Genomic DNA, 22592 nt, shown 5'->3' on the forward strand with positions numbered 1-22592 from the left:
GCACACCAGTAGTCAACAGCTACTCTGGAGGCTGAGGTGGGAGGATCACATAACCTCAGGAGGTCAAGGCTACAGTGAACCGTGACTGCACCACTACACTCCAGCCTGCGTGACAGAGTAAGATCCTGTCTCAAAAACAAAACAAAAAACAAACTGGGAAATTGGTTTAAAATTTTTAAATTATAATATATGTCCTTACAGTAGACAGTAAAAATAGATACATTTTTATCAACATATTTATAAATAAAGTTATAAGGCTGGGCCTGATGGTGCACATCTGTAATCCCAGCATTTTGGAAGGCTGAGGTGGGCAGATCACCCAAGGTCAGGAGTTTGAGACCACCCTGGTTAACATGGTGAAACCCCGTCTCCACAAAAAATACAAAAATTAGCCAAGTGTGGCGGCAGGTGCCTGTAATCCCAGCTACTTGGAAGGCTGAGACAAGAGAATCACCTAAACTCAGGAGGTAGAGGTTGCAGTGAGCCGAAATCGCACTACTGCACTCCAGGCTGGGCAACAGAGTGAGACTCATCTCAATAAAAAAAAAAGTTATAAAATAGTTTGAGATAGATTTGAATATAGAAAAATTGTTTAAAGATATACTCTAAGGAATCATAGCAGTTACATCTAAATTGTGGGGCTATGGATGCTTTTACTCTTCCTGATTATATTTTCTAATTGTTCTAAAATAAACATCTTGTTTTTAAATATAACTAATTATTTTTAAAAAGTACTTTACAAATAGAAAATAAAAAGTTACATATTCTTAAAAGATTTTCTAAAATGGTACTTTAAATTAATCCTCCTCAAAAAATTCAAGTTACATTAGCAAAACTTGACAAATGATAAAAAAAAAAATTAATGTCATTAGGGCAGTGTTCATTAATTGCTTGCTAACATTCAGTCAGTAAGCACCTCTGGATAGAAATATACCAATAAAGTACATAAAACTAAACAAAACAAGCAGACAAAAAACACCTGAATTGGATCTTCAAATTTATAGGAAACACAAGAGACAATGGAAAAAAGGTAATCAGCCACGTACAGACTGTGGAAAACTGTATAGACTAAATGACCCAGTTTTTTCAACCAAAAATAAGGAAAAAAAGAGACAGGTCAAAAGAAGACAAATAGATTAAAATAAAAAGGGGAGACACAACTCAATCACAATGTATGCTCATTTGTATCCCAAGTCAAACAAATTATAAAATAATATAATAATTTATAAGATAATCCAGGAAATCTGAAGAGACTAAATATTTTGATGATATTAAATTTAATCTTGATGTTAATAATATTAACGTTTTGATATGTAATATTTAAGTTTTTTTATATATAAAGATGGTATTAGGTTTTGTTAAGGGTCCTTATTTAGAATTACATACTGAACTATGACAAGGATAGGGGAAACATGCACATTCAGATGAAACAAGATTGGTAACGTTTTCAGTTATTGAAGCTGAGTGATGGGTAACATTCAATGTATCTCTCTCTCTCTTTCTCTCTCGCTTTACATGTTTGAAAATTTCCAAAATTAAAAAAAAAAAAACTTTTAGAAGGATATTATGACTTGTCATGAGGAGAATTAAATAAGAAAAGTCTATACACTTTACAAGTGGCAAATGCACAACAGAGCTTAAAGCAGTGCATTTTTGTTAAGTTTTAACTTTAATATACTTTTAGTCCTTAAGACATCTATGGCTAGGCCAGGTGCAGTGGCTCAGGCCTGTAATCCCAGCACTTTGGGAGGCTGTGGTAGGAGGATCATGAGGTCAGGAGTTCAAGACAAGCCTGGCCAACATGGTGAAACCCCACCTCTACTAAAAATGCAAAAGTTAGCTGGGTACGGTGGTAAGTGCCTGTAATTCCAGTTACTTAGGAGGCTAAGGCAGGAGAATTGCTTGAACCAGGACCTGAGAAGGGGAGGTTGCAGTGAGCTGAGATTGCACCACTGCACTCCAGCCTGGGCTACAGAGCGAGATTCCGTCTCAAAAAATAGAAAGAAAAAAACATCTATGGCTGTAATCAAAGATGTGAAACATCACATCTTTGCAATCTTTCTGAACTTAAAGCATTCTTAAGATACATACTCATCATAATGCTAGACATTAGCAACTAAAAGTAAAGAAAGACTATACCAACCTTGTACACTGGAATGCCTTAAAAGCAGAAGGGATGAGGTTCTATAAATTAAACTTCCAAGTTCTTAAAAACATTCGGTAGACTTTAGCTCTTATTCCTTACTAACCTTGTAACAAATTAACCTTGAAAACAATCCTCTCTCTCAAAAATTAATATACAGCTTTAGAAGCAAAGTTCAAACTGCATTTTTAAAAGAACCAGTTCACACTAGTTTCTTGCCAGAGAAAATTAAGATTAAGCAATTACTTACATGGAAAGCAAACTGCCCTGAGAAGTCATACATGCCACAGGAATGCATCAAACTCAACGTATTTCGAACTGCTTCAGGGCTTAGTACTCTTTCACCAGTAATTGGGCAGAAACCACCATTAGCCAGTGTTGCAGCCATCACACTGGCTGATTCACAAGTCACTTCAATGGAGCACAGCTTACAAAAAGAAAAAGCAGAATTCTAAAAACTTTAGGTTCATATTTTTAATACTACTGTTTACTTCTAAGATAATCTATTTTATTTGGTATTTCATATAGATCTGAAATATTTCTTCCAAAGAGATTATTTTAATATAAACTTGATGACATTCTAAAGATTTTAATTGACCAACATTCTACCTCCTTTTAAAGTTTACCCTGATTTGGCTGAAGATATTCAGTCTTTTAATGGCAAAACTAGGCTAGGAATAGCCAGCCCCTAAACACTAAGATTTGTTATTATTCCATGTGATATTCAATTTACTTAAATATTAATACTTTCTGTGGAATACACAAGCATAATTACTTTTAACACAACAGAAAAAAAAGAACCATGAAATATTTTTAAGATAAAGCACCATACATGATGATTATGATAGTGTCTACATGAGAAATCACCGTTTTAGAAGAAAATGCTAAAGTGCCTGACATTTCACCCATAACAAAGCTCAGTAACCCCATTTATATGGTAACAGGCAAAGGACAAAGGAGAAGAAAAATATAAAGCAGATCTGTCTCAGATGCTCTGTAAGCCTAAACCAAAATGTTATCTTTTGGACCATTTATTAATATTTATATGGTATTTACTATGGGTGCTAAATATACCCTTTAGAATAAAATTTGTGTACTTAAATACAGTCAAAATAACAGAAATAGTTCCCCACACCAAACCAAAATTTCCCATAAAATGAAAATAATAAATTTTTCCAAATAGGATGAGATGGGGTCAAAAAAGCAAGTGGAAAGGAGAAGAGTGGGTTTTCAACTTGTAAATTTTCCTCAGCCATACTCCAAGATCTACAAGAGGCACAAGGGGTTTGGAAATAGCAAGGAGGAAAACTACAGTGAATTAGAACACTGTATGTTTAACTTGACTAGATTGCTTATTTATATAAAAAATCTCTTCCCTATTTCTCAAAAACAACAGAATAGACTTAGAATACTGCCCCAGATAGCAAAGACTTATGATAAGGTCGATTTAATCATGCAAGGCTTTCTGAATTCCAATAATCATTTTCTAATTTATACTTAATATTAACTGGAACTGTGTTTGTCATAGGGCAGCACACTCTTAATCTGCCAAAATACTGACTTGAGTACTCTGCTGCTAACCTCAATGGTGGTTCAATTTGATGCAGTCCTTCTTCAAAACAGTCAGTACCACTTCTACAGGTGTCTCTTGATTTTTGCCATCAAGTATAGAAATTTTACATTATAGTAGATTAGCAGCATCTAAGCTATACCAGCCAAATTTAAATATGTATTCTAAAGAAAAAGAAACTTATGGAAAACATTCATACAAACCAGGGAAAAAATAAAGGCTATTGGAGTTAAATGATATGACATAGTTTCAAAGGAATTTCACATGTCATCTCATGTTATCTTCAACATAATTCAGCACGGTAGGTTAGGCATATGCTACAGGTAAGTAAACTAGGGATCAGTAGCTAAAATTAGGTCACATAGCTAATAAGTGGCTGGGCTAGAACTTACATTTTATACTGATGATCTGGATTCCCAATTTATGGTTTTTCACACTGGGCAGGTGACTAACTGCAACCTGGACATCTATTAAAATCTAACTCATTATCAACCTCCCTTATATATTCTCTCAGATTACTGAAAGGTTAAAATTAAAGAACCTTTAAAAGTAAAGAGGGAAATGTAACGTGAACTAGAAATTGGCAATAATGTAGCCTACTATGTAGCTTCACGTTACAGTCCCATCAATAGCACCAACTGTGTTAAATATGTAAGGATAAACTGAAGTGAAAATGTGGGTGAGAGAAGAGATCTCCAGGAAGGCTATTCTAAATTGAGTTCTATAGCATAGCCCATTGTGTGCAGCCTGTTCCCTCTTGCCCAAACTCACCCCCTGAATATTGAGGGCTACTCTACTTAGAAGAAAGCCCAACATCTAACACTGCAGAAATGAACTGGGACCAGATAAGCCAGAATAGAGTAGTAACAAAGAAATTACAAAAGATACCAAGTCAGCTGAGACATTCACACTTTTAAATGCTGAATAAGAGCTCTCTGATTAAAAAATTAATAATAATAGCTTTTCCTAAACAAAATGTAAAAGCTAAGAAAAATTTTGAGCTCAGTTTTTAACCAGGATTGCCAATTTCTGGGAGTGTACATTATTTTTGACAATTCTTAAATATGTTTTCAGAAAAAAATTTTCCTATTACATTTTGAGGCATGAATTTTTAGGCAACATAGACATGAGACTGCCTTTTATGAAGACATTTTTGAAAGTCAATAGAAAATGTATTTCCTCACGGCCTAAAACCAAGATTTCTGAGACATCTGTATTTTGCATAATGTGACACATCCATTTATTTTATTAATTTTTTTTAGGCGAAGTCTCACTCTGTTGCCAGGCTAGAATGCAGTAGCACAATCTCAGCTCACTGCAACCTCCACCTCCCGGGTTCAGGAGATTCTCCTGCCTCAGCCTCCTGAATAGCTGGGATTACAGGTGCGTGCCACCACACCCAGCTTATTTTTGCATTTTTACAAAAACAGGGTGGTGTATTTTTACAAAGACAGGGTTTCACCATGTTGGCCAGGATGGTCTCAATCTATTGACCTCGTGATCCACACACCTCAGCCTCCTAAAGAGCTGGGATTACGGGCATGAGCCACCAAGCTCAGCCGACACATTCATTTATACATACAATTTATATAATTAAATTACCTGGAAGTAGAAGTCTAATATACCAACCATGTCAGTGCCTTCTGGAAAACACTAAAAAAATAGACAGAATATTAAAAATTCAGGCACACAGGAATGCACATAAGAAGAGAAATATAGGAAAATTAAATTTCAAATATATACAAGTGTTTCATTTTAATTAATAAAATACCATGTAACTTTTAAAAGAGTATAAACACAAAATAAAGAATAATAAAGCAAAATTAGATGGCATCATGTAAGTTTCTAGATACTAGTTTAACTGACAATGATAAAATGATTCATGGATTTATAAATCATGTATAGTAATTTCATTTGTATAGTAATATACAAATATACAAAGTCTTTATACTTTGTAAACAAAAATGCTAACTTTAAGTTTCTAGATACTAGCTTAACTGACAATGATAAAATGATTCATGATTTATAAATCAAGTTACTGGACCAGCCACTTAAAAAAAAAAAAAATCAAGGGTAGTTAACACTAACCAGACATTATGCTTTTGAAAAAAATGGAAGAAACCTCAAACAAAATTTACATTAATAAATAAAATTAGTCAAATATTTAAATACTGCCAGATACAAATCCACTTAATAATAACATTAACAATTTATCACTGACTGAAGAGCACTCTGCAAAAACTTCTGCACCTTAAATAGTAATAGGTAGTTGCTTAAAGGCTATTGTTGAATTCTTAGCATATATCTTCATGTATTCAATTAAATAAAAGAATAATTTGAAATAGAAACAAAAATTTTAAAAACCTTCTTTTCTTTTAAGTAATATCCTATTGCAAAATTTCGATCTCCACTTTCTCTTTCAGACTGAAACCTGGAAGAAGAAAAAAAAACATTTGCTCTATGTACTTTCTGTAAAAGTCTGATTGTTCATAATTTCATTTGTATAGTAATATACAGCATAAAGAACAATGAACTAAGATTCAGTACTATAGAGTTCCAATCAATTCTGTCAATAGGCTACTTGAGTAGCTTTGGACAAGTTGTTTAAGTGATAATTCTTTCAATCTTCATTTTCTTGACTGTAAAATTACTAAAATGAACTCAGGCCCTTTCTAGTCTTTATACTTTGTAAACAAAAATGCTAACTTTAAAATTCTCGCCGGGCGCGGTAGCTCAAGCCTGTAATCCCAGCACTTTGGGAGGCCGAGGCGGGTGGATCACAAGGTCAAGAGATCGAGACCATCCTGGTCAACATGGTGAAACTCCGTCTCTACTAAAAATACAAAAAATTAGCTGGGCATGGTGGCACGTGCCTGTAATCCCAGCTACTCAGGAGGCTGAGGCAGGAGAATTGCTTGAACCCAGGAGGCGGAGGTTGCGATGAGCCGAGATCGCGCCATTGCACTCCAGCCTGGGTAACAAGAGTGAAACTCTGTCTCAAAAAAAAAAAAAAAATCTCAAATATTCTACCATTAAAATGTACTGAAAAATTGCAGAATCCTCTAGCTACCCGAAAGTACAGCAAGAGTCCATTTTAACGGACATAATCAGGGAACCTGACATAATCACGGAACTTTCACTGAGAGTGGGAAATACAAAATGGAACTTGCAGGACTCAATGGACTAACAGATTTTAGGCGGAAGCCTAGGCACTGGCAAATTCTACGCAGCATGAACAGTTATAAAAGTATAAAGACAGTGATCCACTGAAGAATGGCAAATATTCTGATATAACTGGGAAAAGCACATGGAGAAGAGTGGCAAAACATCAAACTGACAAAGGAGACTGGGACCAAATTATCAAAACCAATAGATGCCAGATAATGTAATAGCTCCTGACCATCCACAAAACAAAAGCCTGAGGGCTTTCAAACAAGTTACCTAATCATATCTACATTTTAGAAAGATAACTCTGACATCAGTTTGGGAAAGGGGAAAAAGAAGTGATGACTGATCTGTTAAGAAAATACTGTAATGAGAGCGAAAAAAGCCTGCATTTAGGCAGCTGTGATAGGAATAAAAGGAGGGGTATGATCAAACATGCAAGCAGTTGGATAATTTTCCAACCTGATGAGAAAAAGGAGAAACAGTGAGGGTAAATACTGATATAAAGCCTCAATTTCTAACATACCCTGAAAGGATAATACTAGCTGACACAGGGATCGCTAGAGCAAAAACCAGTTTGGAAAGAAAGAGAATTGTGTTTTGATTTAGACAGATTTAACTTGCAGTATATTTGAGAATTATCCTACAAGTCTAAAAGGACTGCTGATACTAGAGGAACTGTGGGTAAAGTTATATCACTGAAATGGACAGCGCCTTCTAATTGCACATTTTAACATTTCAAATTCTTATCAATTTGCCATACTTTTTAAAAAAACATCAACACAGTTTAGATAAAGGACTAAGTAGTCAGCAATTATCATAGTTCTTCAACATTATCTCAGGTGCCTATTATCTGCCAGATAACAGGGATATAGAAATGAACTGAAAGACACAACATTCTATCTAGGTCTTAAGGAAGGCAGAGTGTAATGGTGGTTATGGAGCAAAGAGAGACATGTAGTAAGTTGATAAAATATGATAATAGAAGAGCACAGGAAAGAGGCAAGCTGAGATGCATGGAATACTTCCTGGAAAAGACATTTAAGCTGATGAATTAATGTTGGGAAGGCAGGCAACCTGAAAATGTTTACCCCTGAAATGTGAAGCAGGAAGTGCAAAATAAGAATAAAATAGTATACATGCTAAAACTGCTTATTAATGTTACAATAATGCTTAAGATAATAATGTTTCTAATTACAAGGAAGCAATCAGACAAATGCAAAATGGGAAACATCCATTCAATGGCCTGCTACCTGTTTTTATACAGTTTTTTTTTTAGAACACAGTCTCATATTGTCTATAGCTGCTTTCTACTAAACAGCAGAACTCAGAAGTTACAACACAGACTTTATGGCCCACAGCTTAAAATATTTACAGTCTGGTCCTTCAAAAAAAAAAGTCAGCAAGCCCTAGTCTATGAAACAAGCAGCCTGCACTCTTTAAAAATAAAAGCCATTTAATAAAATTTTTAAAACCAAGGATCGATCTAGAGATGGGGAATTGTTCTAAGTAAAGAGACAAAACAGACATTGTAATAAATACAATATGAGAAACTTGACTTGTTCCTGAATCAAAAAAATAATAATAATTAAAGTTGTAAAAGACACTTGGAGAACAGTTGGGGACATTCATATATTAATTAATGCCCTGATATTTTAAAATCAATGTTAATATTCATACAAGTGTTAATGGTATTGTGGTTATGTAGGAGAATGTCCTTATTCTTAGATTACGTGTGCTTTCTTATTTAAGGGTGAAGTATCATGATGTCTACAACTTAATTTCAAATGGTTTCAGGAAAAAAGAGAGAGAAGTTGAGAAAAAGCAAGTATGACAAAAATATTAGAAAATGTAAGTAAAAGATTCCAGATATTTATTTCGTTCAACTTTTCTGTAGACTTGGAAATTTTAAAATACAAAATTGGGATAAAAATCAAATTCACCTGGAACAGAAATAGAAGAGAGGTAAGACAGGTACTATAAGCAAAGATAAAATCGAATAAGCACCAGTAATTTGAGATAAACCTGCGGTCTCTTCTGATTGTAAAATTACCTATAAGAAATTTGTCAAACTACTTAGAGCATTTTTAAGTGTTTCTGTCATGTAATTTAGAAATCATTCATTTCCCTCTTATAAAAGGAGAGCAGATCAATTCTAAATATACTGTGTGTTTGTATCTTTACATAACAAAACAGTATTTAAAACACTCACGTTGCATTACTGAATCCAACATATTCATTACCCGCCATCTTATTCAAAAACTGCATGACCTATAAACCAAAATTAGGAAATATTAGTAATCAAACAAATATACAGAGAATGTGGCATGAAAACTGAATGACATGTTGCACTTACATAGTCAAATTTCTCAGCATTATTTACTCCTTGCTGCAAAAAAATAAGAGACATAAATACGTTAATATAGGTACCACCAGAGTTAATTTTCAAGCTAATATCAAAATTTCAAACAGCTACCATTAAAATTAATATACTGCATTAGTAATTTTAAATTTAGGGAATAGTTCTAAAGTAATTTAATATTTACATAAACTTTTTTTACATGTTCTTTAATACCCATATGTTGAGAATGCATCAGAATTACAAAGGGAATGCTTTATTTTAAGTATATCTCTACCCAACCCAAAGTTACAGAATTCTAAATACAAGTTACAATGAATTCCCTTATCTTTCCTGACAGCACATATTTGCTAAAATGTGTTATTTATTTAATCTTATATTTTAAAAAACTTAAAATAAAGTTTCACCCTTCGAAAAGAATTAAGTATATATAAAATATGATTTCAATTAAGAACAATCTACTTGTATTTTATTAAATCCTTAAACTAATATTAGAGTTAGAAAAATGAGTTATGCTGCAAAACTAACGTTTATAATTCCAGTATATGTAAACATTCTGGTTACATTTTACTACCATAGAGAAAGCTCTACTCTTAGTAGCTCTCACTTGTTATAATAATACTTGAACTAAAAAAAATTATATTTCACAGTCTCTAAAAAATTAGCTTCTATTGTATTTAGTATTATGCAAATTCAGAGTCTGGAAGATGTATTGTTTCATCATTTCATTTCTGACATGTTATCTATTGCAAATGTCAATAGGAAAAACCTATGTAACGTAGATCAGTTCAAGTAGCCAAATGGTTTCATTTTACCTCGGCGAAGTTTACAAAGCAGTAAGTTGTAGATCTGAAATCAAACGTATTAATTGGTGATATGCACCCAAAAGAAACAATACATCTCTAATTTCTAAAAGAGGCTTAAATTAAAATAATTTGACAACTAAAGTTTTTAAAACATTTTTTTTTACTTTACCCTCAAAAAAATCCAAAACATTATACTTTATTATGGAAGGAAAACCTGTACCAGAGAATTATTTAATTGAATAAAGCCAGGTTCATTAAGCCAGGTTCATTCTTTACAAGAGGATTAGAGTGTGGCTGACAATATGTGAAAACCTACAAATCAACTTATGATGTGCAATCACATATATACAATCAGTAGCTGGAAGGAACACCATACTATTTCATCAAAATTAGGCATTAACAAAACTTCAACAAGATTAAGCATAATTTAGTTACAGCCATATTGTAATCACTATCTACGTATTTTCTCTAAAGTATCCTTTGACATAATTTTTTCTTTCCTTATAATATACCAGAAATCAAAATGTAGAAATGTAACTCCAAAGCTGTTCAATGAAAAATAATTAAAAGAAGAAATTACCAACTTCATTGAACTGTTGCAGTTGTCAAAATATTCCATAGATCCTAATGCTGTAAAATATGTAACAACATTTAAACCACAAAAACCTTCGTAACCTTAGAAAAAAAAACACAAAAAAACAACTCTTTTGGAAACGGATGTCAGCATTTGCATTAGGATGTCATATGGACAATTACTGGTTAAACAATCAATGTAAAATAAACAAGTTACACTGAACTTTCATTCTGTGACCTAAATTGTACCCCACAAAACTTATACAAGTTTTCTTCATTGGGCTGTCATGTTTAATACACAAAAATAAACACCATTCAACTCTAGACTATGGTCACATCATTGGTCTATTTTGTGACTTACTAAATTAAAGCACGATTAAATTTTGCTCTTACATTGTTTTTAAGAAACAACTGGTATCTACCAATGTCTATCATTATACAGTATAACATTTTGGGTAAAGTACTCAAAATGCTCTAGGCAGATTATGTAAATAGAGCAAAACAAAATACAGGCATACCTCATTTTATTGAGCTTCACTTTACTGTGTTTCACGGATACTGCATTTTTTTTTAAATTGAAGGTTTGTGGTAACCGTGCATCAAGTAAGTTTACTGGTACCATTTTTCCAACAGTATGTGCTAATTGTGTGTCTGTGTGTCAAATTTTGGTAATTATTATTATATGTCAGATGATATAAGGCATCTGTGATCAGTCATTTTTCCTCTTACTATTACACTTATTTTGGGGTGCCACAAGCCATGTCCATGTAAGAAGGGAAACTTAACATATAAATGTTGTGTACGTTCTGACTGCTTCACTAATTGTCCACTCCTGTCTCTCTCCCTCTCCTTGAGCCTCCCTGTTCCCTGAAACACAACAATATTGAATGAAAACAGGCCAATTAATAACCCTACAATGGCCTCTAAATGTTCAAGTGAAAGGAAGAGTTGCACATCTCTCACTTTTAAAAAGTTAGAAATGATTATTATTAAGCTTAGTAAGAAAGACATGCTGAAAGCCAAAACAGACCAAAAGTTGAGACTCTTGCACCAGTTAGCCAAGTTGTAAACGCAAAGTTTCCTCTGCATTTCTTGAAGTTCTTGAAGGCAATTTAAAAAGCTACTTCAGCAAACACATGAATGATGGAGAAAGCAAAACAGCATAACTGCTAATATGGAGAAAGTTTGTGTGGTCTGGATAAAAAATAAGTAAGTAAAACTAGCTACAACATTCCCTTAAGCCAAAGCCTAATTCAGAACAAGACTCTAAATCGCTTCAATTCTATGAAGGCTGAGGGAGGTGAGGAAGCTGCAGAAAAGGGTTTGCAGCAAGCAGAGGTTGATTCACGAGGTTTAAGGAAAGAAGCCATCTCTATAACACAAAAGTACAAGGTGAAACAATGGCAAGGGCTGATGCAGAAGGTGCAGCAAGTTATCCAGAGGATCTACCTAACTTCAGTGATGAAGGTGACTACACTAACAACAGATTTTAAATGCAGACAAAACAGCCTTTTATTGAAAGATGACATCTAGGACTTCCATAGTCAAAGAGGAAAAGTTAATGTCTGGTTTCAGAGGACAGCCTGACTTGTTAGGGGCTAAGGCAGCTGGTAACCTTAAGTTGAAGCCAATGCTCATTCATCATTCCAAAAATCCTAGAGTCCTTACAAATTATGCTAAATCCACCCTGCCTGTGCTTACAATAAAGCCTGGATGAGACCACATCTGTTTACCACATTGTTTACTGAATATTTTAAGCCCACTGTTGAAACCTATGGCTCAAAGTTGTTTTTTTTGTTTTTTGTTTTTTGTTTTTAAATACAGATGGAAGTATCACTATATTCCACAGGCTGGTCTTGAACTCCTGGGCTCAAGCAATCCTCTTAGCTCAACCTCCCAAAGTGCTGAGATTACAGGTGTGAGCTGCCATGACCATCTAGAAAATAAAATATTTCTTTCAAAACATTACTGTTCACTAACAGTACACCTGGTCACCCAAGACCTCTGATGGAGACATACAAGGAGCATAATGTTTTCATGCCTGCTAACACAAGATCATTCTGCAGCCCATGGATCAAGGAGTAATTTCAAGTTTCAAATCTTAATATTTAAGAAACACAGTTCATAAGGCTATCGCTGCAATAATAGTGATTTATCTGATGGCTCTGGATAAAGTAAACTGAAAATCTCCTGGAAAAGATTCACCATTCTAAATGTCATTACGAACATTCATTATCATGGAAGGAGGCTGAAATATCAACATTAATGGGAGTTTAAATGAAGTTGATTCCAATCCTCATGGATGACTGAGGGGGATTCAAGTGGAGTAAGTAACTGCACATGTGATGGAAATATCAAGAGAATCAGAAATAAAAGTAGAGCCTGAAGATATGACTGAGTTGCTGCAATCTCATGATAAAACTTGAACGGGTGAGGAGTTGCTTCTCATGGGTGAACAAACAGAGTGATTTCTTGAGATGAAAACTACTTCTGTTAAAGATGCTCTGATCATTGAAATACAACAAAGGATTTAGAATATTCTATAAACTTAGTTCATAAAGCATCAGCAGGGTTTGGGAGGATTTACTCCAATTTTGAAAGAAGTTCTACTTTGAGTAAAATGCTGTTAAATAGCATTGCATGCTACAGAGAAACCTTTCATAAAGGAAGAGTCAATTGATGTGGCAAACTTCACTGTTGTCTTATTTTAAGAAATTGCCATAGCAACTTTCAGCAACCACCACCTTCAGCAACCACCACCTTTAGCAACCACCACCATGATCAGTCAGTAGTCATCAATATCAAGACAAGACCTTCCACCAGCAAAAAGATTAGAACTCACTGAAGGCTCGGATGATCCTTAGCATTTCTTAGCTATAAAATATTTTTTACTTAAGGTATTTACACTGTATTTTTTTAGATGCAATATACCGCACACTTAATATAGCATAAACACAACTTTTGTATGCATTGGTTAAAAAAAATTTTGTATGACTTTCTTTTTTGCAATCTTCACTTTAGTTAGGTGATCTACAATATCTCTGAGGTATGCCTGTATTGAATAATTGCATTGACTGAAAAATGTTTCTCCCCAAAACTTCCCCATTTAAATGTAAAGGCATTTGATTATTGTTTGTTCATATTATCTATCCTGGAAATGGCATTTAACTAAAGTCAATAAAAGATATCTGCCTATGTATCTCTTGGAAAGACTTCATGTACCCCAAAGATAGATGAGATGTAATAATCATTAACATGTCATATTAATTCTCAAAAAGTTACAGTAAAAAGCTTATTTGCAAAGCTCTTAGGAAAAGTACACACATACATATACAAAATAGAGTAAACCACCCCCCCACACAAAGGTAAAACCAAAAATGATTTTAAAAAATCATTATCTTCATCATTATGGAGTAGTAGGGTGAATCGGGTGGAGAAACAGATGTTAACAAAAGTAAAAGCTGGGCATGCATATGTGAGAGCTGGCCATATCACCCTATTTTATGTATGTTTGAACTTTTTCACAATTAAAAAATTAAAGAAAAATATTTATTTGCTAATAATTCCCATACTAATTTGAAAGATTTTCCTTTTGAGTATTTTTCTTTCCCATTTGAAACAGAAATTGATTTTTATCAATTCTTAAAAATTTTTATCAATTTTTAGAAATTCATCTATTGGTGGGTATTTTCTATTGCTAGAATGAACTCAGGACTAATTCTCTTCCTATTTTTAATTTTTACAGATGTGTGAATTGAAAAACTTTGCTAATAATGGATAAGAAGACTGAAATTTAAAAAGTTTTGTTACAACAATGTTACTCAGTTCTTTACATGCCTCCAGCTCATCACATGCCGAAAGTCACACAGTATTCTATCCTCAAAAAATATGCTAGTGCTCTTATTAACTGGCAACTTACTTAGATCCTCTTTAGATTCTGTTGAAACCAAAGAACTGGAAACAACCTCGTAGGATATATAGTACTATGTAGTAGTATACAACAGGACTTATTACCAGTCATTACAATGGTTCACATCCTTCACTGACTCTAATATTTCAAAATGTCCTCTTTTGCTGGTGGGCTAAGAGTTTTTTACAACCTGAAGCAGTGCACCATAGTAAAATTTGAAGGACATGAGACCTATGTCTTCCTTTTGGAAAATAAGAGGACACCTGGACTAAAGGCAGATTAATTCTTTAAAAGGCGCATAAAGAAACAGATTTTGAAATTGACTTATCTTAAAACTATCAACACCCCTTTATTCCTTGGAAAGAATTCCAAGTATGGAATCCAAAGATATGTTTATCCCAGTTTGAAGATTACTGTACAAGCATTATTAGATATTGTATTATTTTAATTTTGAAAAAGTTATAATAATTTGTAGTAAATACAGTGGAAACATTTTTAAAAGAAACTAAATTAGAAGAAATATACTAATCAAAATTTCTAATCCACTCACCAAATGATTTTTAAAAACAAACCCATATGGGTTGTTTGAAAAGGGTAACCAGATCCTGATACCAGAAAATTACACAAATTTTTCTACAACTATGCCTATCAAGTTACAAAATTTACAGTTCTTTGAAGAATACTGTATGAATAAAAATTTGATAAAGAGGCACTGAGTTTTAACATTGTCTATTAAATAATTAATATAACTATATTGCAGTGTTTTATATTTTTTTACAATGTTATTTATGAATTGGTTTATGTATTATACTCTATAACACAGGTGAAAAACACTGTCAAAAAGGATATCTGCCAATAAAATTAATACTAAAATGGCTCACTTAAAGTCAATGCATTAATCAGAGTTATTTTAGAAGTATCTCACTTGATTCCATTCATAAAATATGGAAGTGCAAGCCAATTAAAAAATTAAAGACCCTAGAGGAAAAATGCAAAAAGAGGTAACTAAAAATGATTTTATGAAATAGTCTTAATTTAGTTTTATGATAGAAAATGCTTTAAAGCCAAAGAGTATTAGGTAAATAAAAAATAAGACACTCAGGGTAAAAAAAAAATGTTGTTCTAGATCTAGTATTTTCACAGATTAACCCTAAAAAGAAAATAACAATTTTCAGTTGGCAATAAATGCTCTACCTTTCATTAAAAAAAAAAAAAAGGAAAGCATAAACTGATATAAACATGCAGTAAATAAACCAACATAATCTTGTCTTCTTTTTTTTTTTTTTTGAGACGGAGTTTCGCTGTTGTTACCCAGGCTGGAGTGCAATGGCACAATCTCGGCTCACCACAACCTCCGCCTCCTGGGTTCAAGCAATTCTCCTGCCTCAGCCTCCCAAGTAGCTGGGACTACAGGCGTGCACCACCACGCCCGGCTAATTTTTGTATTTTTAGTAGAGACGGGGTTTCACCTTGTTGACCAAGATGGTCTTAATCTCTTGACCTCGTGATTCACCTGCCTCGGCCTCCCAAAGTGCTGGGACTATAGGCGTGAGCCACCGCGCCCGGCCAATCCTGTCTTCTGAATGCTGCCAGTCCAGGACATCATTCATTACTCTCAGAGTCACGAACCACTTAAAAAACTTGCCGTATAAGCAAACCTAGCAGTTTATTGCTAACACAACCAAATTGAACACTGCATATACATTAACTAAGCTTGTCTTGATTTTCAATGAGTATGCTTAAATTGTTTAAAGAGGAAAAAAAACCCTAGTTTATACAATTCAAGAATACTTTTGACTAAAGAAAAAATAGAGCTTCTTTAAATGACAAAAACTGGAAACTACCACTAGAATGAGGCATGCCAAGTAGAGTGGCTCATGCCTGTTAACCCAGTGTTTTGGGAGGCCAAACTGGGAGGATCACTTTAGGCCAGGAGGTGGGGACCAGCCTGGGTAACATGACAAGACCCTATCTTTACAAAAAGTTAGCCCTGCATGGTGGCATGTGCCTGTGGTCCCAGCTACTCTGGAGCCTGAGGTGGCAGGATCATTTGAGCACAGGAGTTTGAGGGTGCAGTGGGCTTTGACTATACCACTTCACTTAGACTGGGCAACAGAAACTTTGTCTCTAAAAAACAAAAACAAAACTGAGAGATAAAAACACATAAGACAGCGAAACTTCTATTTCTGACATGAAAAAGCATTAAATGTGGCAATTATTTTGCAGTATGTTGTCCTCATTTTCCTACCTTAATCCTTAAGTTATCACCAGATCTTAACTTTTAAACTAAAACTCGGTGAAATTTTTGCCACTGAAAAGAAAAGTATATTAAGTATACTCCTATGTCATATAAAAATAACTGTTCCTTTCAAATTTATTTTTATTCTTTCCTTTCAATCAAGCAATCACACCTTATCACCATCCCAAATAAAACAGATTATAACAGAAAGTATTCATGTAAAGTTAGTAGCTACCACAGAGAAAAAGAGAGGAAGTATAGTATCCTTATGTTTTTTTTAAATTATGTGCATTTTAAGTATAAAATGACATTTGTTTTTAAAAAGGTATTTACCTATATAGCTTTGTTTAAATTTTTAAATATTGGAGTTTTCCTATAAGCTTAGTAGTTAAGAATTTATGCAACAGGCTCCTTCTGTCCAAATCCTCCTTTTTTCCACAATCTGCTAATCCTTTTGAACATTTGCTCTGCCTCTTCCCCCATTTCCTGAGGATCACCACCAATCCTACAAGGAAAAAATATCAACACTACAAAATTATGAAATCAAGAGTCTTACTAAAGACTCTACTTAATTTTGGGGTGAGGGGAGTAACATGAAGAAATGATTTTAATGGCACCATGATAAATTCCTGAATTTTAAAGAAAAAAAAATCACAAATAGCCTTAAGGTCATCAATTAAAAGAGCTAAAAAACAGAATTCACCTCTACTAGCCCTGGTGAAATATCCGTAGCTTTGGGTACTCAGATGCAAGCACCTTGGAAAAGGGCCTGTTTCTTTACTGACTAATGTCCAAAGAATGACTACAGACATTTGGTACCAAATGAGATATAACTTTTAAACCAATTAATTATCATCGTTTGAACCAGTTCAAATTAAGAAAATAGTACTTCTGCATTTTGGGCAATATAACTATGCCAATTAAAGTTAAAGATGTCATCAAGAGAAATGGCAAACACCTACATTAAAATGGCAGCGTGAATTGTAATGAACAGCAGAGTATCAGGAGATTTCGCTAATGCCCAATTCTACTGCTGTTAATAACTTTGCCAGGCTCTCAGTTTCCCCATCTATATAAAATAAGAGAGCTTGACAATGTTTAAGCCCTTTTGGCTATGGTTTTATTACCTAAATTTCAAACCAATACCAATTTATAAATATTATGTCATCATACAATTTGCAGAGATCACACATATGAATTGATTCTTTCCTTAAAAGATCCTAAGAAACATATTACATATTCTGGAGCCTTCAATTTTACATAGGGTTATTACAGGCTTTCTTCTCCAAGATTTGTACGAACTTCATTAAAAAAATAAAAAGCACTTGTGAAACACATGCTAAAAAACAAAAACTCAGGAGAAAGTGACCTTAAATATAAACCATACCCTAAAGCCTCATTTCCAAGTTTACCAGTTAAGTTTTTACAAAACTCAGTGATCAAATTTGTAGGTCCAAGATGACTCAAATTTTTACACTGTTGAACTCTACATATGTTGTGTTTATGTTTTAACTGTTTCTATTCACTCATTTCTGTTCACTAAAACATAGCTCAATGTATAGTTTATGACTCATGACTAAACATGGCAAGTGAAACTAATAAATGATGGTGTGATATGACCAGACATGCAATTCCCACATGCAGCATTTCAGTGTAGTCTGTTAAGCCCATGAATCATTTAATGAAAGATTTTTAACTGTGTGCAGTTAAGGAAGTCTTCTGTTAATTATTTATGTAAGCCCTTTTTTGAAACTATGCTTAGTGTACCATGTTGATCTCTCTCCAGTTTAAGAATTCTTAAACTGGGATCCATGGATCAGCCTTGAAGGGTCTGGAAATTTATGTAAAATTATGGTATGTGGATATTTTTCTGGGAAGAAACAATTTTGGTGTTTGTCTCATCAAGCATTAACATATACATTACAGTAACTTTCCTTATTTCTAATTTTAAGTTACTTGTTCAAATCTGAGCAATTATTAATGAAGCTTTTCTCTCATCACAGTATTTACTGAATTTTATCATAAGGACCCATTTCTCATACTACAAAGTAAGCTATCTAAAGGCAGGACTGTATGCCTTGCAAATAATCACATTTTTCAAGTTTCTTTCACCTCAAACTGACAATTTTCTCCACAGCCTATTACAATTAGTTACATTTTAAAAACACTTGGCTATAACATCTACTTCATTAGAGTTATAAGAATTAAATGGGCCAAAGTAAACATATAGATTCTTAAGAAACTAGCCTTCTATTAAAAAGCTTTTTCGCCTGGGAGTGGTGGCTCACATCTATAATCCCAGCACTTTGGGAGGCTGAGGCGGGTAGATCACAAGCTCAGGAGTTCAAGACCAGCCTGGCCAAGATGATGAAACCCCATCTCTACTAAAAATACAAAAAATTATCTGGGTGTGGTGGCAGGTACCTATTATCCCAGCTACCCAAGATGCTGTGACAGAGAACTGCTTGAACCTGGCTACTCGTACAGGCTGCAGTGAGTCGAGATTGTACCACTGCACTCCAGCCTGGGCGACAGAACGAGATTCTGTCTCAAAAATAATAATAATTAAAAAATCTTTTTCTCATAGATATAAAACCCTTGAAAGTTGAGAAAGGATTTATAGTATACAAATTAGATGCAGTTTTGTGAACTGGGGCATGGGTATCATTTACACTCAAACATCCTTCATGTAACCAGGGTACCTCATCCACAGTAATGTATTTACAAAGCCATGTAGTTATGCTTTACTTTAGCTTAGAATAAACAGGCACAGATTTATCAAAGAAGTATATAAATGTTTCCAAACACAAAATTTATTTAAATAAATAAAATTTATAATTAGAAATTAAAAAATCTGAGAAATCTAAAATCGTGTGATAGATTTAAAAATCTATTACAAGAGAACCATTTTCAAATACTTATGCCAAAACACTAGATCTTCCAATTATTAAGGCAAAACAAACAATTAAAAAAAAAAAAACAAAAAAACTCCTTACAATGCAAACGTCAAAGCATAAGAAAATATAACTTAATAATTGGAATGAGCCTTATTTAATTATTTTAATTATGGCATGATTTAAGTAAAACATATGAAACAAGTTCAAATAAAAATTGAACAGCTCATCAGAGCATCAAAGACATGAGAATATTCGAGGGTAAATGTACTTTGTCTTAAACACATTCTAGATCATTTGTTCCTACATATACAATAACAAATATACAGTAAAATGCCTTTAATTCTATTTATAACTGTTCATTCTAGAAGAGCCAAAAGGAAAAGAAAGGAAAATATCAAAACTTTAAAAAGAAAAGCCTCTATGCCTTTCTTCAGCAGACTTTAATTATTTTCCAGATCTTCAAGTCAAGAGTAAATAACTGTTGGAATTTACAGTGAGTCATCTGTTTTTAATTTTGGCCTTGAAATGACTACATCATTTATTTTGAAATATAGATTCTAACTCTACACCATAAGACAAATTTTTGAACACCAAGAGAAAATTTTTCATAATTCTACATAAATAATCCCAGATTCATCTTTATGCCTTAGCTATTAAAAAAAAAAAAGTTTACTAGGCTAAAATGAAACATCAACATTTTACCTTTATTAATGAAGTCACAACAATTGCTCCAGCATTTACCATAGGATTATGTGGTTTATCTGAAAAATATAAAAGCAATACCATTATTTCAAATACTTAAACGCTTGACTAATATTACTACATTAAAATAACCTTGGAAAAAAGCACAGCTAACGTAAACTCAATTTTGCTTTTTTCTAAGTGCTTTATTTTTATCTTTATATACAAGCACTTACACAGAAGGATTTCAAAACACAAACAAGTGTTTTACATAGAATAAAATTATAAGAGTTTTTTTTTTTTTTTTTTTTTTTTTTAAAGAGACAGAGTTTTGCACTGTCACCCATGCTGAAGTGCTGTGGCAAAATCATGGCTCACTGCAGCCTTGACCTCTCAAGCTCAAGTAATCCTCTGGCCTCCGACTCCCAAGAAGCTGGGACCACAGGCACATACCACACCTGGCTAATGTTTTATAAGGGATATTTTTAGGATTTTTGTATTTCCTCACAGTAAAGGTGTATCCTTATATAATTTTAAAGTTACTTAAAATTTTACATTCATCCAAACTCCTTAATTCTTACAATAAATAAGAATTTCAGCCGGGCACGGTGGCTCAAGCCTGTAATCCCAGCACTTTGGGAGGCCGAGGCGGGTGGATCACAAGGTCAAGAGATCGAGACCATCCAGGTCAACATGGTGAAACCCCGTCTCTACTAAAAATACAAAAAATCAGCTGGGCATGGTGGCTCGTGCCTGTAATCCCAGCTACTCAGGAAGCTGAGGCAGGAGAATTGCCTGAACCCAGGAGGCGGAGGTTGCGGTGAGCCGAGATCGCACCATTGCACTCCAGCCTGGGTAACAAGAGCGAAACTCCATCTCAAAAAAAAAAAAAAAAAAAAAAAAAAATTTCAAAACTCAACTGATTATATTCTCATTCACTACACAACACAAACACTAAAAACAAAACTCTTGAAACTCTTGGGGAGAGTGAAACATCTATTTACAAGCAAACTTTTAATTTATCTACCTGGCGGTTACCAGAAATGGGGGAGGGGAAAGAAGGAATTGCCAGATGTTGGTCAAAGGATTCATAATTTCAGTTAGATAGGAGGAATAAGTTCAAGAGATCTATTTTATAACATGATATGGTTAATAACAAGTATTATATGTACTTGAAAATTGTTAAGAAAGCATACTTTAAGTTTTCTCATTATAAATAAATATGAAGTAATGTATTACTTTGATTTAGCCATTCCACAATGAATATATATTTCAAATCACTGTTGTACACCATATGTTGTACACTATGTTGTACACAATTATCTGTCAATTAAAAATAAATAAATAAATAATTATACATTTTGGGTTATTCATAATGCCTAGTTCTAAAAGTTCAAATATTTGTTTTATATCTGATTATTACAATGAAGATTTGCCTACTCCAAATTATACTAAGAGAAGTTTGGTTTCTCTGAGACCACACAAAATGAGAACACTTGCTGTCTCAGAAGAATACTATGTGGCAAGAGGGAGCCAAAACCTAAAAATTTTCCAAATATTATCCACCTGAAAGAAAAGCCTATGCAGAGAGAAAGCAGAATTCAGAAATCAGATTGTGCTAAATTACTTTATACCTATATTTGTATGGATGTTCATTAACTGCCATTGCAGAGTTTTGACATCATCAGGCTTAGAATCTACAGTCCTAGAAGGCTGCTAATGTACGTATTCCAAATGGTATCACAAAAATGTGAGTATTAAATATTTTCCAAATGATACATACTCTGTAAATGCTACATAAACTATACTCAAGATGTCTTAAAGAACACTAAATCATTTCACGGCATGACAGCCCAATTTTCAGAAGAGTGTAATTCCTCACTCTGCCTCTAGCTCAAAATCCAGACATCTGAACATCTGGAAATCCGCCAGAGAGAATGTAACACAACACCAGCCTAACTGCAGTATAAAACCTTGATCTAAGACCTATGACTGTGAAATTTTCTTTTTTCCTGTTGTCACAAGACAGAGTTGATGGGTTTAGAATTTTTAATTTAAAAATATCTGTGAATGGCAGAAATAACATACAAAATACTAATAAAGGCTAACATTTGAAGTAATGACAAATCAGAGCATGTAATGACAAATCAGAGCATGTACTGACAAAATGGACATGGGTGACATCTGAAATTTATGGACATATTTTAAACTATAATGCAAAAAACTGATCAATTTTAACAAGTATTTAT

At 33.6% G+C, this 22592-nt stretch overlaps 1 protein-coding gene across 6 annotated transcripts in view; it reads right to left on the reverse strand.

Moving 5' to 3' along the window:
• The window catches only part of GLS (glutaminase), an 82990-nt gene that overhangs the window by 29719 nt on the left and 30679 nt on the right, over positions 1–22592 (reverse strand). For 4 of the 6 annotated variants that reach the window (XM_074399349.1, XM_010351559.3, XM_039470079.2 and 1 more), the window contains exons 7-12: positions 20365–20423; positions 9235–9267; positions 9091–9149; positions 6078–6144; positions 5316–5366; positions 2394–2570 (exon numbers count right to left, since the gene is read on the reverse strand). In XM_074399349.1, coding sequence (XP_074255450.1) covers positions 2394–2570; positions 5316–5366; positions 6078–6144; positions 9091–9149; positions 9235–9267; positions 20365–20423 — 446 coding nt within the window. The other 2 variants (XM_074399348.1, XM_074399347.1) reach the window with 2 other exon arrangements.

Source organism: Saimiri boliviensis, chromosome 5, assembly GCF_048565385.1.
Source record: "Saimiri boliviensis isolate mSaiBol1 chromosome 5, mSaiBol1.pri, whole genome shotgun sequence".
In the NCBI taxonomy this organism is placed as follows: Eukaryota; Metazoa; Chordata; class Mammalia; order Primates; family Cebidae; genus Saimiri; species Saimiri boliviensis.